Source organism: Perognathus longimembris, chromosome 23 (genome assembly GCF_023159225.1).
Source record: "Perognathus longimembris pacificus isolate PPM17 chromosome 23, ASM2315922v1, whole genome shotgun sequence".
NCBI classification, from domain to species: domain Eukaryota; kingdom Metazoa; phylum Chordata; class Mammalia; order Rodentia; family Heteromyidae; genus Perognathus; species Perognathus longimembris.
Window position 1 is genome coordinate 24,321,968 of NC_063183.1, and position 17,304 is coordinate 24,339,271.

At 36.0% G+C, this 17,304-nt stretch overlaps 1 protein-coding gene across 2 annotated transcripts in view; it reads left to right on the forward strand.

Annotated features, from left to right (window-relative positions):
* Positions 1–17,304, forward strand: part of Znf280d (zinc finger protein 280D) — a 78,516-nt gene that overhangs the window by 23,612 nt on the left and 37,600 nt on the right. For both annotated transcript variants that reach the window (XM_048333215.1, XM_048333214.1), the window contains exons 6-11: positions 2,676–2,846; positions 3,820–3,929; positions 8,212–8,435; positions 11,768–11,925; positions 12,750–12,850; positions 14,223–14,369. In XM_048333215.1, coding sequence (XP_048189172.1) covers positions 2,676–2,846; positions 3,820–3,929; positions 8,212–8,435; positions 11,768–11,925; positions 12,750–12,850; positions 14,223–14,369 — 911 coding nt within the window. The remainder of the gene's footprint in view (positions 1–2,675; positions 2,847–3,819; positions 3,930–8,211; positions 8,436–11,767; positions 11,926–12,749; positions 12,851–14,222; positions 14,370–17,304) is intronic.

The following is a 17,304-nucleotide window of genomic DNA, read 5'->3' on the forward strand; positions in this document are numbered from 1 at the left end:
GAATTGAACCCAGGGCCTCATGTATACAAGGCAAGCACTCTTGCCACTAGGCCATATCCCCAACCCGAGTCTGAATTCTTGAGACTTAGAATTAAACACAAATAATGATTCCTACTGTTCCTCTAGGTTTTCCACCACATGGAGTGAAGCTTTAGTTTAAACAGTAAGATGAGTTGGAGGATGGACAGTTTGAGCCTCTGATCTTAAGTGTTTTTTTTTCTTTTATCAAGTCTCATATTGTTAAGAATGGACATACTTATTTTTACTGAGTAGTGAATTAACTCTCCATGCCTGGAACCATCCCTTTGGAGACATAATGTTAATTCTTGCTTTACTTAAACAAGGTTTTTAAAATATGCCAATAATCTAAATAAAATGTGAGAAAGCAAACCTTAAAACCTTTAAACCTTATTAAAGGACTCGAAAAACTGATGGTTGTGATGCACGATCATTATGAATAATAATGATGATATTTAGTAGCATGATTAATAGACTGCTCTCTTGAGATTAGGGGAGTTTGGAGAAGATTCGATCTGAATTTGATCTTGAATGAGAGCAAGATTTTTACTGGCAGAAATAGAACTGCTTGAAGTAGAGCAGCACAAGTCTAATAGAACAGAGATAAGCTAAAGGGTTAGAGTTTAAAACAAAACATGAACTTTATTTAATGTTGAGATTTTCTTAATGTTAAGTTCTTATATGAAAGTAAACTGTTTCTACCATTCAGCCTGTTATATTCAATTGCTTAATTAAAATACCATTGGATTTTCAAGTAACCTAACCATCTCACAAGAATACTAATGTGATTCAGAGAATTTTTTCCATGTACTTGTGGTGTATCTATCTGAAATCAAGTATGCTGAAGATTGGGGGAAATTATATTTTCTCTAAAGATGACCCAGTGTAATGTTCTTATTTTTCTGGTATATTTTTTCTTAGATTAATGTACTGGAATATTTTTTCCCTTTAAGGGAAGAGTAAAAAATTAGTAATGGGGGGCTGGGGATATGGCCTAGTGGCAAGAGTGATTGCCTTGTACACATGACACCCTAGGTTCAATTCCCCAGCACCACATATACAGAAAATGGCCAGAAGTGGCTCTGTGGCTCAAGTGGCAAAGTGCTAGCCTTGAGCGAGAAAAGAAGCCAGGGACAGTGCTCAGGCCCTGAGTCCAAGCCCCAGGACTGGCAAAAAAAATAAAATTAGTAATGGTAGTAACTCATTTATTTTTGAGTGCTTTCTATATTCCAAATATTTTCTCGGTGTGTTTTAAATATATTATTTTGTTTATCTTTAAAACAGCTGTGAAAAATAAAATCTTATAACTTACTGTATAGAAGGAAACTGAGGCTCAGAATAATTAAATAAGCTAACAATACCTAACTAGAGTGACAGAACCTGGATTTGAATTTACGTTGTCTGACCTAACAACCTGGAATGTTTCTAGTATTCACTATTTCTACTTTTATTGTATAGTTGCAATTATTAAAATGTAATGTAGGCCAGGTACCAGTGGCTTATGCCTGTAATCATACCTACTTAGAAGGCTGAGATCTGAGAATCGAGGTTCAAAGCCAGACCAGGCAGCAAAGTCCATTAATTAATTAATTGACTTAAAACTCGAATTAAAATGGAAGTGAAGCTGTGGTTCAAGTGATAAAGTACTAGTTTTGAGCATAAAAGCTCAGAGACAGCTCCCAGACCCTGAGTTCAAGCCCCAGGACCAACATAAGATTTAAAAAATGCAAAATGTTCTTTTATAATGCGCAAAGTGCATTGTGTGATATTTTGAAAAAAGAACTTTGCCTGGTTTGGTTGTTACCTAAATACCCCCTTCAGCTGATGCTGTAAATAAGGCTAAAAGCCTTCAGGTAATGGTTTTTAAATGGAAAAGCATTTTTTAGGAAAGAAATTTTTGTTCAAAATCAAGTTTATGCCGAAGTCTAATAAATAAAATGGAAGTTTCCCTGTTCGACATACCAAATATGGTTCCTAAAATCAGCCTGCTAAATTGTGAGAAACATATATAAAAACCCCTATATACTGTTTCCATTATGTACCTTTCTTAAGAATGAGCATAATGTTATTCAATATTAGTTGTTTCCTCTTGATACAAAGCAATAAGTAGGTAATATTCTGTGAAGCTGTATGAGTAGACCATTTTTCAATTTGTTAGGTAAGAAAAGAACTAACATTATATTAGAAATTGAATAAAAAGTATTTTAAGGGTCTCTAACTTCTTCAAACAAATACTTTCATTTTGTTGTGGGGGTTTTGTTGTCTATAAATGAAAGCACTGAGTATCTAAAGATAACTATTTTGTAGGAACTTCACTCTGATATCCTCTCTCACAATTTTTGTTGCTTGGTTTATGTTGACCTGCCTGTTTTTAAAAAGAAATAGTTGTTTATATTTTTATTTGAAATAGTTAGAACATTCTTGTATAGAACAGTTATTTTTCAGATTTCAGTGTTTGAATCCATGTAGCCCATTCTAAATGTTTGTACTGTTTCTTTATACTATATGAGTATATATCATTGAGTTTTTATTATTGTTATTTCTATGATTTAACTCAATTATTTTCTTATAATTTAGGCCAGACTATTTTACTGAGTTATAATCAGTTTCATCAAGTATGTTACAATATTACCACTATACTATTTAAATCATTCCAGGTATGAATGAAAATTTGTTTTTATCAAAACGTCCTTCTGCTTCTGAAGTGAACAGTGTAAATCCAAAAAAGCCCAAGCCCGGCGAAAATGTTTCTGTAACAGATTCCTCAGCCGTGTTCCCTGTAGTTAAATCTCCTTCATTGATGTCTCCCCAAGGTATGCCATCACAAGGTAACTATAGAATCTAGCATATAAAAAAGGAAATTGCTATAGCATTATATATCAATTTTGGAAATTGTAAATTTGAAATTTTTCTTAGAGCTTTTGTGTGTGTGTGTGTGTGTGTTGGTACTGAGGTTTGGAGTCAAGGCCTCTTGCTTGCTAAGTAGGCACTCTACCACAGAACCAAACTTGTAGCCCTTTTTTGTATTCTCTTTTTGGTAGTACTGGCAGTATAAACTCTGGCCCTCATACTTGATGGGCTGGCATGATACCACTGAGCCATGCCATTTTTTACGGGTTATTTTTAGGACAAGGTTTTGCATCTACAGCTCAGACACACACTCAAGGCCCATTCTGCTTACATTTAATCTTCCTGACATCACTAGACTCACAGGTCTGGGACACTGCATCCAGAGTCTCTTACATGTAGGTGGAGTTTGCTGAACTTCTCTGCCTGGGCATGATCCTTCCAATGTCAGCCTACCATAGAGATTGACAGGTGTGTGCCATGGCAGCCAGCTATAAGTTGGGAATAGATCTCTCAAATTTCTGTCTGGGCTGACCTAAGCAATGATATTCCCATTCTCAGCCTCCCAAGGAGCTAGGATTGCAGATATGAGACACTGGTACCTGGCTCTACTGGCTACTTTGAGATGTTTTCCATTTCTGCCCAGGATCCTGCCTAGACTGTGATCTATTTTACACTTCTCATGGAGCTAGAGTAACAGGCACATGCCACCATGCTCTCCCTCTTCATTGAGATGCAGTCTTGTGAACTTTTTTGGCTAGACTGGCCTGAAACATTGATCCTCCCAATCTCAGCATCCCACATAGCTGGACTAGTGTGATAGCACACCGCGCCATAACTGCCTGTTGCTTGGAAAGGGGGCTTGTGAACTTTGTTTCTGGGCTAGCCTCGACCCATGATCCTCCTGGGTAAGGTGATATGTTTTGAATCATAAATATTCTGGATTTATTTTAGGTGAAAATACTTCATCAAATCAATCTAAAGATGGAACACCTTTTCCACGAGCTTGTCCAAAATGCAATATTCATTTCAATCTTCTGGATCCTATGAAAAATCATATGCAGGTAACTCTTTTCAAATTGTAGTTTCTAAAAAGTTTGAAATATTGATTGATTGATAATGGGTCTGATAATTTGATTGATTTACAGTCAATAATGCATCTAATAATTTAGATAACTCTTATATTGGGTATTTCCATAAAGCTTGGGTAAAACTAATTTTAAACATATTGATTACATACATTTCTTCTGACTGATCAGATTTTAAGAGTTATGTTCATATATTTTAATCTACACTTATTCTTATTTATAGCAAAATAATGTATTAATCATTTTATTTACTAAGTTGTACTGGCCTTCAAGTTTAGAATATTCTACAGTTGTAACAATTTGTCTGAGACGATTTATCAGACACAAAACTAAGCTTTACATATATAATCTTTAGAAAGTTATTTGATAGTTTTTCCTGTTGTTAGGAAGTTAGGCATAACTGGCATTCTGAACATGTACTTTAATTTGAAAACCCAGGTTTCCACAAACACTTGATTTTCCCTTTTGAAAAATGTATGAGGGCTGGGGATATAGTGGGAAGAAGCCAGGGACAGTGCTCAGGCCCTGAGTCCAAGGCCCAGGACTGGCCAAAAAAAAAAAAAAAATATATATATATATATATATATATATATATGAGGGGCTGGGAATATGGCCTAGTGGCAAGAGCGCTTGTCTCGTATACACGAAGCCCTGGGTTCAATTCCTCAGCACCACATATATAGAAAAAGCTGGAAGTAGCACTGTGGCTCAAGTGGCAGAGTGCTAGCCTTGGACAAAAAGAAGCCAGAGACAGTGCTCAGGCCCTGAGTTCAAGCACCAGGATTGGCAAAAAAAGAAAGACAGACAGACAGACAAACATCAGCTGTTTTCTACAAAATTATATAGAAACTTAAATATAAGTCATTCTTTTTAAGGAGTGGAATTTTATGTCTGTCAACCAGACTTAGTTTATTAACTACATATTTCTATTTTTATACTTTTATGGACATTAAAGTTCAGAACTATAGGTAATTATTTCCCATTTTTAAAAAGATGTGGTTCTTAATTTGTGAGTGACATTTTTTCCTCTTACTAAAAAAATTCTCAAACATTTATATTTCTTTACAGTAAATACTTTTAAATTTCATCTAGCTATTCCATTTTCTTTAACAAAATCAAATCAAGTATCACTATTAATTATAGGAGGATCAAAGTCAGACAAAAGCATTAGACTATCTGAATGCAAACTAAAGCAAAAAAGGGTGGAAGTATCACTCAAGTAATAGAGGTCCTGAGTTCAAACTCTGCAACCACTAAAAAGAGCAATGTTTTTTTCATTGATTAGCCTCTGAATCCTTTGTTTTGCAATGTTTGTTCACCATTGTACTCATGTATACTTTAACTTTATTTCTTTGGTTTAATTTTTTTCTGTCTTTTGTTGCCTGAATTATGTTTGTCATCTTCTTGCTTTTGTAGTCTTCAAGTAGAAGCAATTGCTTCATTAAATTTTTCAAATTGGTGACCAAAATTTTGAGAACTTTTTAATATGTATATGTTTGGTTTTTTTAATTTGTTTTGTTTTTGTTGCCAGTTCTAGGGCGTGGACTCAGGGCCTGAGCACTGTCCCTGGCTCCTCTTTGCTCAAGGCTATCAAGCTACTTCTTGAGCCACAGCACCACTTCCGGCTTTTTTTCTATATATGTGGTACTGAAGAATTGAACCCTGGGGGGCTGGGAATATAGCCTAGTGGCAAGAGCACTTGTCTCGTATACATGAAGCCCTGGGTTCGATTCCCCAGCACCACATATATAGAAAATGGCCAGAAGTGGCGCTGTGGCTCAAGTGGCAGAGTGCTAGCCTTTAGCAAAAAGAAGCCAGGGGACAGTGCTCAGGCCCTGAGTCCAAGGCCCAGGACTGGCAAAAAAAAAAAAAAAGAATCGAACCCTGGGCTTCATGCATAGTAGGCGAGCACTTTACCACTAGGCCATATTCCCAGCCCCTATATATATGTATGTGTTTCATGACAACATTTTTCGTTGGAAATATATGTATTTGTAAGTTTTGCTTACATATGAGTGCTATCCTGTTGAACAGTTAGGATTATCTTCGGCTATTTTGTACAAGAATCCTTTCAGGAAAAGCACAGGTTGGCAGAGTAGTGTTACAGCCTTCTAGCTAATTTGTACAACTCTGTTGAATAGAAAGCTCACTATATTTGTGATTCATATGTCAGAATTGCTTGTGTAGATTGTCTCTTTAGCTTCTTGGTACCAAATCAGGTCTGGGTTACTTTTCTGCCAGTGTCCTTTCTTCTTTCCCAGCTTTTTTGTTTGTTTGTTTTTTGTTTTTGCCAGTCCTGGGCCTTGGACTTAGGGCCTGAGTACTGTCCCTGACTTGCCTTTGCTCAAGACTAGCACTCTGCCACTTGAGCCACAGCGCCACTTCCGGCCATTTTCTATATATGTGGTGCTGAGGAATTGAACCCATGGCTTCATGTATATGAGTCAAGCACTCTTGCCACTAGGCCATATTCCCAGCCCATCTTTACCAGCTTTTGCAAACAAAGGATAGTGTTTGGTTGTCTGCCTGCCATATCTAGCTATGTCTATGTATATCTATATAAATCTGTCTTTAATTTTGGGGATCAAATCTAGGCCTCATGTGCTAGGTAAGCATTCTAATACTGAGCTATGTTCTGCTCCTTTTACTGACATTTTTTAAGATCCATTGCCATTGAGTCTTTTATTTTGGTTGGTGATGGGACTTGAAGTCAGGACCTGGGCACTGTCTCTAAGCTCTTTTAGCTCAAAGCTAGCAGCACTCTACCACTTCGAGCCACAGAACCACTTCCTCAGGAGTGAGGCACCAGTGCCCAGATGATTAAATCTTTTTGATTTCTCTGATCTGTTTCCCAACTACATGCTTTTACACTGATCTTGACTACTTTTAGTAGTACTTTAATACATTACGGTTTCTGTGGATTTTATCTGAGTTTTAGTTTCAGTGAAAATCAAATTTCTAATATTTGGTTGTCCCTAACTTGTGGTGAACTCCAGTAGGAAAAAGAGAAAGAAAGTATTGACTTAGGATGTTTACATGTGAAATCCTGTTTTATTACTTAAAATTTAAGATTCCACTGTTAAGTGGCTCATGCTTATAATCCCAGCTAGTCAGGAGGCTGAGATCTGAGGTTTAAGGTTCAAAGTCAGCCAAAGTAGGAAAGTCTGCACTCTTATTTCCATTTAACCACCAAAAGGTAGAAAAGTGGAAGTAGAGCAGTGACTCAAGTCGAAGAGCACTAGCCTTGAGCAAAAATGCTTGGGGACAGCTCCCAGACCTGAGTTCAAGCCCTAGGTGTCACACACACACACACACGCATGCATGTATACACACACACTTACACACTTACTTTTCCCCAGCCTGGTGTGGTAGTACTAGCCATTTTGAATCCAGAGTCAGCCTATGCCACGTAGTGAGAATTTATCTCAAAAATAAATAAACAAATGTCCTTTGCTCTGAAAGTCCTAGCTGCATTTTTAGAGCACTAACAAAGTAGTAGAACACGATCTATGTTCAGGAAGAAGATGAGAATGATGTATAAGATGGTGTTTATCACACTATAGTACAAGGTAATAAAGGTATTTGTTGAGTTCTATTTTGTTTTTGCCAGTCCTGAGGCTTGAACTCTGGACCTGAGCTTCTTTTGCTCAAGGCTAGCACTCTACCACTTGAACTACCACACCATTTATGTCTTTTTCTGAGTACTTTATTGGAGATAAAGGGTCTCACAAAGAAGGGTGCTGGTGGTTCATGCCTGTAATCCTGGCTACTGAAGAGGCAAGATATGAGGATTACCTTTTGAATCCAGCCTGAGCAGAAAAGTCCTCCTGAGACCCTTACTGAGACTCTTATCTCCAATAAACTACTCAAAAAAGCCAGAAGTGGTTTGCTCAAATGGTTGAGCACTAGCCTTGAGCACAAAGAGGTTCAGGGACAGTGCCTAGGCCCTGAATTCAAGACACAGGACCAGCAGAAAAACAAAGTCTCATGGCCCTTCCTGTCCTGGCTGGCATCAAACTTTTAGCTTTAAACCCATGCCTGAGTAGCTAGGATTACAGGTGTCAGCCACCTACACTAGGCTTGGTATTTGTTTTTTGTTCCATATATATTAGCATATAAGCCTCAGCTTTTGATGACTTTTTCCAATGTATTACCAGACATAGTTTTATATGATCGAACCTTAGTTATAAATACATAATCAATTTTTGCTATCTTATTTCTTTTAAGTAAGAAAAGTATCTATTATTTGCTCCTCTAGTATTGTTGTCCAGACATGATAAACGACTTTTTGGGACCAGATAAAACAGAAAACTCAAATACAGCAAACAAAAATATGACTATTGATTCAGAGAAAGGAAAATTGATCATGTTAGTTAATGACTTTTATTATGGAAAACATGAAGGAGATATCCAGGAAGAACAGAAGACTCATACAACCTTTAAATGCTTCAGTTGCTTGAAAGTTCTCAAAAATAATATTAGGTATGTTGATACATTTTTATTTCCACTTGAAAATTGAAATACTACAGATATAAATGTTGTATCTTTACCTCACATTTTTCTCTGCCACTGTAGATGATCGATTTTAATGTTCTACTAAGAATAAAAGATTTTCTTTTCAAAAAGCTCACTTGCCCTTTCTTGTATGTTATAATTTGATTCCTGACTACTTACTTGTATTTTTTTATACAACTTAAGAAAGAACACAGTTTATTTTAACTTGACAAAATTAACTTTTTTTTTCTTTAAGTGATGATCTAAACTTTTTTTTTTTTTTTGCCAGTCCTGGGACTTGAACTCAGGGCTCGAGCACTGTCCTGACTTCTTTTTGCTCAAGGCTAGCATTCTACTACTTGAGCCACAGCACTGCTTCTGGCCTTTTCTTTTTATATGGTACTGAGGAGTCGAACCCAGGAGTTCATACATGCTAAGCAAACACTACCACTAAGCTGCATTCCAAGACTATGATCTAGACTTTTTTTTTTTTTTTTGCCAGTCCTGGGCCTTGGACTCAGGGCCTGAGCACTGTCCCAGGCTTCCTTTTGCTCAAGGCTAGCACTCTGCCACTTGAGCCACAGCGCCCCTTCTGGCCATTTTCTGTATATGTGGTGCTGGGGAATTGAACCCAGGGCCTCATGTATACGAGGCAAGCACTCTTGCCACTAGGCCATATCCCCAGCCCCTGATCTGGACATTTTTATGTTTTTCATTTTTTAGCTATCTGTACATTTTATTCTTTATACTATAAGAAGAAACACTTTTACCAGAGTCCAGATTGTCCTCCTCCATACTAATCTTATTTAGTGTTTAAATCTTTTAATTCATTCTTGTTAATTTTCAAACATATATCTGTGATAAAAAGTAATGTTTTAGATATACCAGTTCTAGAAGATATGTCTGCTTTGATTTTAAAACTTAACACTTTTCAAAACTAGAGGTTTTACCCCCAGTACAATTTTCAAGATCATATATATATATATGTATATATATGCATGTTTTTAAAACTTGAGTTGATTTATATATTTTGGAAGATAGTGTCTTACATAAGTAACAAGAACAGAGTAACAAGTCATACTGAATGATATTTTTCTTTGTATAATTTGACATTTATATTAGCAAGGTTGTTCTTTACTATTTTGCTGTAAAAGTTTTCAAGTACGCATCAAAAATTTAAGTTTTACATTATATACTTAACACCTTGATTCTGTGTGTAACATTTTACTATACTTGTTTTTATCTTTCTTATTTTGGTACCTGAACTGGGGCTGAACTTAGGGCCTCGTAACTCTTGCTTAGTTTTTTGCTCAAGGTTGGTACTCTACCACTTGAGCTGTAGCTCCACTTCTAGCTATTTGGTGGTCAATTGTAGACTTGTCGACCATGGCCAGGTTCCATAGGCTTAGTGGCAATCCTCAAATCTTAGCCTTCTGAGTAGTTAGAATTATAGGCATGAATCACCAGCTTCATATTTTATATTGCTTACTTTTATTCACACTAACTGATTAGGTTCTTGGGTTTTCTTTATTTCCAAGTAAATCAGTGTACTTCCCTTAGATAAGATACATGTGTATGGTGTATATTGTACAAAACTGTTACTTTAGAAGACTAGCTCAAGATGTTTATAACATCAGATTATTTGTAAATTTTAAACAGACTGTGTTTGATAACATCTAGGAGTTAAGTGCTTAAAAATATTATTTGGTAAGTGTAACCCTAATGGTAAGTACCTTACCTCAGGACCAAATAAATTGAACACATTATGTAATGTTTTGTCTTTAGTTGGTGAAAAACTGGGAAGGCAAATTGTTGTTTTTATAAAGCATTAAGGAATATATCAAGATCTCTACTTCTGTCAACATATTATGTTACAGGCCTTTTGTTTAATTTCTCATAAATTGAAGGACAAAACCAGATTAATGTTTTATGAATATAACTAAAAAAAAAACTGTCTTTTTTGTCTTTCCCTCATTCCAATACATTGGATTGAGAAGTATAAGCTATAGATAAGGGCTCATATAAAATTTGAGAACATTTCAGTTCAACAGTTTAGGGATTCCTTTATGTAGATATTTACTGAAATGCATCAAGTTATGAGTTGAGTGATTATTGTCTTATGATACTTTCTCTACGTGTAAATAATTTTTCTCTATATGTAAATATTTTTCTAAGATTTCCTGTTGGTGTTTGTTGAAGAAGAGTAAAAGATAATTTCAAGATGTAGTGTTGAGAGACTGGAAATGTGGCCTAGTGGCAGAGTGCTTGCCTTGCATACATGAAGCCCTGGGTTCGATTCCTCAGCACCCCATAAACAGAAAAGGCCAGAAGTGGCTCAAGAGGTAGAGTGCTAGCCTTGAGCAAAAAGAAGCTAGGGACAGTGCTCAGGCCCTGAGTCTAAGCCCCAGGACTGGCAAAAAAGAAAACAAGATATAGTGTTGAAGATGTGTTAAAACATGATATAGCCTTCTTGGTGACTGTTGACATTATGTAGATTTTAAGATTCTTTCCTTTAGGATCTCAAAGTAAGTAATTGGTAGAAGTTGACTCATTCCACAAAATTACTGTTTTGATTGAATAACTTTACTTTCAGATTCAGCAAAAAGCTTCAGCAAGCTCTTTTAAGTAGGTATACACATTTGTATTGCACTATCTGCTGCTGAAAGAAATACATAGTTCTGCTCCTAGGAATCCTTTTAGGGAAACTGAAATAGCAGAATACAAAATTGAAAAATGGACATTGCCTATAAAGGGCACAGTCTGCACATTGAAATGAAGTCTGTGCTAACAGTAAAATGGTATCATTAAAGAAAACAAAGGTTCTTTTAATTGTAGGCATTAAAATTGCTATTACATGCATTTAAAAACCAAGACACAAGTAAAAATACCAGTAATTTGTCTTTTAAGCATCTGGAATCTATTGCATATCTTCAAGGCTTTAAAAGATTTTTTCCATGACTCTAGCTGCTGTTGGTAGTAGAGTTTCTTTCTTTTTGGTATTTTATTTTAAAATATAAATAGTATTTTAGGAATGGAAGGAAAGACTACTGTTTTGCCTAAAAATACATTTTGATCTGGCATAATGATTGTGAGTCACATAAAATTATTGCTACTTCAGATTGCATTAGTGAATTATTTTAAAATGAAGATGAAAAGACGCTTAAAGAAAATGATTATTTTGCTGGAGTATATATGTACATATATATGTGTATATGTATGTATATTCTATACTTTGAAGAATTAGATACAAATACTTATTCGTGAGGCTTTCTTTTTGTTTCTAAGTCTGAATATTTGCACCTGTTACCCATCACTTGCAGGTTTATGAACCACATGAAACACCACTTGGAACTTGAGAAGCAGAGTAGTGAGAGCTGGGAAAACCACACCACCTGCCAGCACTGCTACCGGCAGTTTCCCACACCCTTTCAACTGCAGTGCCACATCGAGAGTACACACACTCCTCATGACTTTTCTAGTGAGTTACAGTTGCATTTAAGTATTGAATATTCATTGATTTTTGACAATACAAGCTATGAGCAAGCCTTAATTCTGTTACAAAAATAAGTAGGTTTGGGGGGAATCAAAATTTTTAAAGTTAAATTTTAACTTCTATAAATTTTTAAATAAAACTAGTTACTAAAATTAAAATCTCTTGCAAATGAATGTATTATAGTAATTACCTTAACATAAGTTATACATTATGTGTAGGGGACTGAATCAGAAACCTCAGATAGTTTTCAAGTATGAAGTCAGTGCCCTTCATTTAAACTTTAATAAGAAAAGTGACAATAATAGTAGTTGAAATCACAGATGTTGAAGGTAATCAACTTTAGTTAAAATTGAATGGGTGCTAATTGCTCACACCTTATAATCCTAGCTACTCTGGAGGCTGGGATCCGAAGGTCAAGATTCAAAGCCAGTGTGTACAGGGCAGTCCATAGGTTTCTTATCTCCAGATAACTGACAAAAGCCAGAAATGGAGTTGTGGTCCAAATAGTACAGTAACCAGTCTTGAGCAAAAAAACTAAAGGACAGTGCCCCTTCACCCCCCCAAAATCAAATCATATCTTGTTAATAGCTATGTGAATTCAGGCCTAGTTACTTACAACTTGAATATAGGGTAATGGAAATGCCTTCCTAATAGTACTGTAATTAGAATCAGTGTGAATCATAAGTTAATGTAAGTCAATTGTTCAGAACTTTGCTTAGCACTCAGTTAAAAATATAACTGTTTTCTATCTATCACTATTATTTTGAACATATCTTAAAATGTAATGTCACTTTCCTTTTCAATTTTAGCCATTTGTAAAATCTGTGAATTATCATTTGAAACAGAACATGTTCTTTTACAACACATGAAGGACAATCATAAACCCGGTGAGATGCCATATATCTGCCAGGTACACAAACATCTTAGTCTCTTTGTTTTAAAGATTTCAGCCTGTTAGATTAGAAATCAGTGGGGTTTTTTTTTTTTTCTGTAAAGGGTCAGATAGAAATTATTTTAGGTTTGAGAGTTTATGATCTGTGTTGCAACTAATCAATTATGTCATTGTGCTAATGAGCAGCCATCAGCAATAAATAAATGAATGTATGTGTTGTGCTACAAGAAAACTTACTTAAGGACACTGATGTTTAATTTCATGTAATTTTTATGTATCGTGAAACATACTTGCCTATTTTAGCCATATGATAAAACTGGTTACTAAAATTAATCTTTCTTATAAATAATTTTTTAGTGGAAATTACCTTGGTATTACTCATTCATTATATAAGGGGAAGGTAGTGAACTGGCTCACTGTAGTAACTAGACTGAACAGCACTGCTGGAGAGACAAACATGGACTTAACACAAAAGGAAGAATATAGTCATAGGAGGGAAATGCAAAATTCTGTTGGTTACAAAGAGCTCTATCAGGTGCTTTGGGACTATTTTTCCAGAATTTGGAAAATCGAAAAGCTAGAGAAAGAGATAAATTGCAACTGCCTTATCCTGGAAGCATTTATAATTTTTAAAAGAATGCTATTTTATGCAGTAGAAGAAAATCTTTTCTAAGATAAGAGGTTCCATCCAGGTTCTGGTGGCTCCAGCCTGTAATCCTATCTATTCAGGAGGCTGAGATCTGAAGTTCACAGTTCAAAGCTAGCCTGGGCAAGAAAGTCCATGAGACTTTATCTCCAATTAAGCTCCAGGAAAGTGTGGCTTGAAGTGGTAGAGCACGAGCCTTGACTGAAAGAGCTCAGGGACAGTATCCAATTTCAAGCCCCATGACCAACAAACAAAAACGATAAGAGGTTCCAAAGCTTGAAAGTTCAATACTAGATAGAGGGTGATAGATTAATATTAATTTTAAAATGTAGGACCTAGTTATAGCTGGGGAAGCATTCCTTTGAAAGATAACATTTTTGTCAGATTTTGGTCAAATTCTTGGTTATATTGGCACCAGAGCTGGAGTCGTAGTATATAATGCTCTTTCACATACATGATCTGTTATTGTTTTTGTTTATACCTCATAAAAATTTTCAGCTTCGTCTAGGAATGTAACTTTAGTAGTAGAGTGCTTGCCTAGCTTGCATGAAGCCCTAGGTTCAATTCCTCAGCATCACATAAACAGAAAAGGCCAGAAGTGGTGCTGTGGCTCAAGAGGTAGAGTGCTAGCCTTGAGCAAAAAGAAGCCAGGGACAGTGCTCAGGCCCTGAGTCCAAGCCCCAGGACTGGCAAAAATAAATAAATAAATAAAATTCAACTCAAACCAAATCTTTCTATTTTTAGGTTTGCAATTACAGATCATCATTATTTTCTGATGTAGAAACTCATTTTCGAACATCTCATGAAAACACTAAGAATTTACTTTGTCCATTTTGCCTGAAAGTTATTAAAATTGCAACACCCTATATGCATCATTATATGAAGCATCAGGTAAGATCTACTAATTCTTTATTTCATGTCTTAGTGAAATGATTGTGCCTCAAGAATAGTGATTATACTTATTCTACAAAGGAGTAAAGTTGTACAAATATATATTTGTAAATATTATGTTGAATTACTTGGGAAAATTTCACTTCCTTTCCTTGCTTCCTTTCTAGTGATGGTGTGGCCCATAAATAATGAAAATATTGAAAAATAGTTAGGAATAGGAAGTCTAAAATTGCAAGAAAAGGTAAATTGCATATGTAAAAGTTGGTTGTTAGCCAGTGCCAGTGATTCCTATCTGTAATCCTAGCTACTCAGAAAGCTGAGATCTGAGGATTGTGGTTTGAAGCCAGTCTAGTCAGGAAAATCTGTAACTCTTTTCTCCAACAAAAACTACCCAAAGTGGGTTGGGGATTTAGCTCAGTGTAAGAGTACTTGCCTGGCAAGTGCTAGGCCCTGAGTTTGCTCCTCAGCTCTGGTGGGGGGAGGGGGGAAAACCTACCAAAAAGCCAGAAGTATAGTTGTGGCTCAAGTGGTAGAGCTCTAGTCTTGAACAAAGAAACTCAGGGACAGAGTCTGGGCCCTGAGTTCAAGCCCCAAGACCAGCGCGCGCGCACACACACACACACACACACACACACACGTTGGTTATTTCTGGATCTAAGAGTAGGAATAGGACTGATTTTGGAAAGAATTATCAAGAAGAGGTGAAAAGATGACTTTGAAAGGAAAAAAAATGACGATTAAGGACTCATAATCTCATTTCCTCTTTCTCTGAAAATATTTCCCCCGCATTTCTAACCCTTGTTTTATAAGACGTGTTGTCTTTATTGGTTTGAAGTGGTCTTTCATTGGTACACAAGGTTGATTAGTCAATGTATGAACTCTGTCAGAGAATTATATTTATATCATGCTTGTTGTCTGGATAATTGTTGCCAGTTGTGCTGTGAAATTTTGGAATCTAAGTGTTAGTTCTTCCTTCTGATATTATATTTATTGGTTCTTTTTCTGAAGGAATTAAACTGTTGCTTTATTGAGATTAAAATTTTTAATGCGACACTAATCCTGCTCTTCCGTGCCAGAAAGAGCAACAGTGCTGTTGTCAAAATCAGAAGTCCACTGCCTTCCTTAATCTGTGTAATCACTAAGAAGCTCATTGCCTTTTGGATTAGATTGGCACACCAGTCTATTCACCTTTCATAGGAAAGCTGTCACTTTCCAGTGTTAGCTAAATCTTGAATTCAAGTTGTGGTTATTAATTGAAAAGATCAGAAAAGTATAATTTCCAAACAAATTTCTGATGACCTAAGTTGTGACTGGGATAACACCACCCTTGGGAAGTTTTGGCAAGATCTTGTATTTTAGATCTGCCCAACAGTGTTCTATCAGGTGTTACTAGGGGTTCCCACCAAATTGTTACTGGCAAATAAGTCTTATAAATGCCTAGACTTAACCAAATTAAACAGTTTTATTTGTTTTTTAAAACAGGACTTCTCAGAACTTTTAATATGCTAATGGACATTGTAAATCTCCAAGCAAAAGATATAGTATGTATCATTTCCCAAACTTATTTGACATTGGACCTTTTATTTGAATGATAGTTTTAAATTTTTTTTAAGCAGCAGTTTGGGAAATACTATTCTTAATGCTTAATATTTTATCTTTGGACTTTAATTTTGAAAGATAGAGCAAAGGATAAAGCAGTAATTCTGTCTCATGAAGAATCTTTTAATATAATTCCCCTAGATTCTTTAATAAGGTATAAATATGAGAATAATGATAACTGTGAATGAGTTGTGTGAACCCAGTATTGGGCTGTGTTATATATAATCAAATCTTTATATCCAGAGTTGTCTTGCCACGGGTGCCCAGTTTTTTATTTCTCTTTGTTTGAAGTACCTGGGAAGATACCTGGGAGATAGGAAGCCATCAGTAAATAGGGGAAGAAGGATCATCAAGCACCTTCAGTGTATTTACAATTTGCATAATTATGAGACTGGAAAACCATAACTGAGTGGAATTAAACACTTGTAATCGAGATGATATTATTAGTACATTTGATAGAATTGCTGGTTCTATGTCTCATTATCTTTCAAGACATTAGCTGTAGAATTTCCTTCAGAAAATTATATTCTTAGTTCTTGGATGATTTTAGAGCTAACAACTCAGCTTATATGACTCTTTAATAGTAATGGACCCAGGAGCTGGGAATGTGGCTTAGTCTAGGTAGAGTGCTTGCCTAGCATGCATGAAGCCCCGAGTTTGATTCCTCAGTACCACATACACAGAAAAGAAACCAGAAGCAGCACTGTGACTCAAGTGGTAGAGCGCTAGCCTTGAGCAAAAGAAGCTCAGGGACAGTGCTCACACCCTAAGTTCAAGCCCCAGGACTGGCAAGAGAAAAAAAAAAAAGTAATGGACCCAGACATTGGTGACTCATCCCTGTAATCCTAGTTACTTTGGAGCCTGAGATCTGAGGATCAAGATTCCAAGCCAGCTTGGGCAGGAAAAGGTCCTTGAGACTGATCTCCAGTTGACCATCAGAAAACCTGAAGTGGTCCTGTGGCTCAAAGTGGTAGAGTGCTAGCCTTGAGCACAAAACCTCAAGGACAGTGCCCAGACCCTGAGTTGAAGCCCCATGACCAACCAAAGAAAAAAAACGTAATGGAAGAATTTTAGATGTGTCAAATGAGTTTGTTAGGTCATTAAAAAAAACAAGCAGTTAACATGTACCAAATTAGTTACCTTACAGTAGCAGGGTATTTTAATCTTTACAACCACTATGTCTACATTATTTCTACTTTATAAATGAGGAAAGAGAACTTGACAGTAGGAGTTAGATCATTGATTTCTTTTTCAACATAATGTTATTTAAAATTCCAATAATGTTATCTTCATCACCAATAGAACATTGAAATGCTTACGTGCATGAGAGACGAGT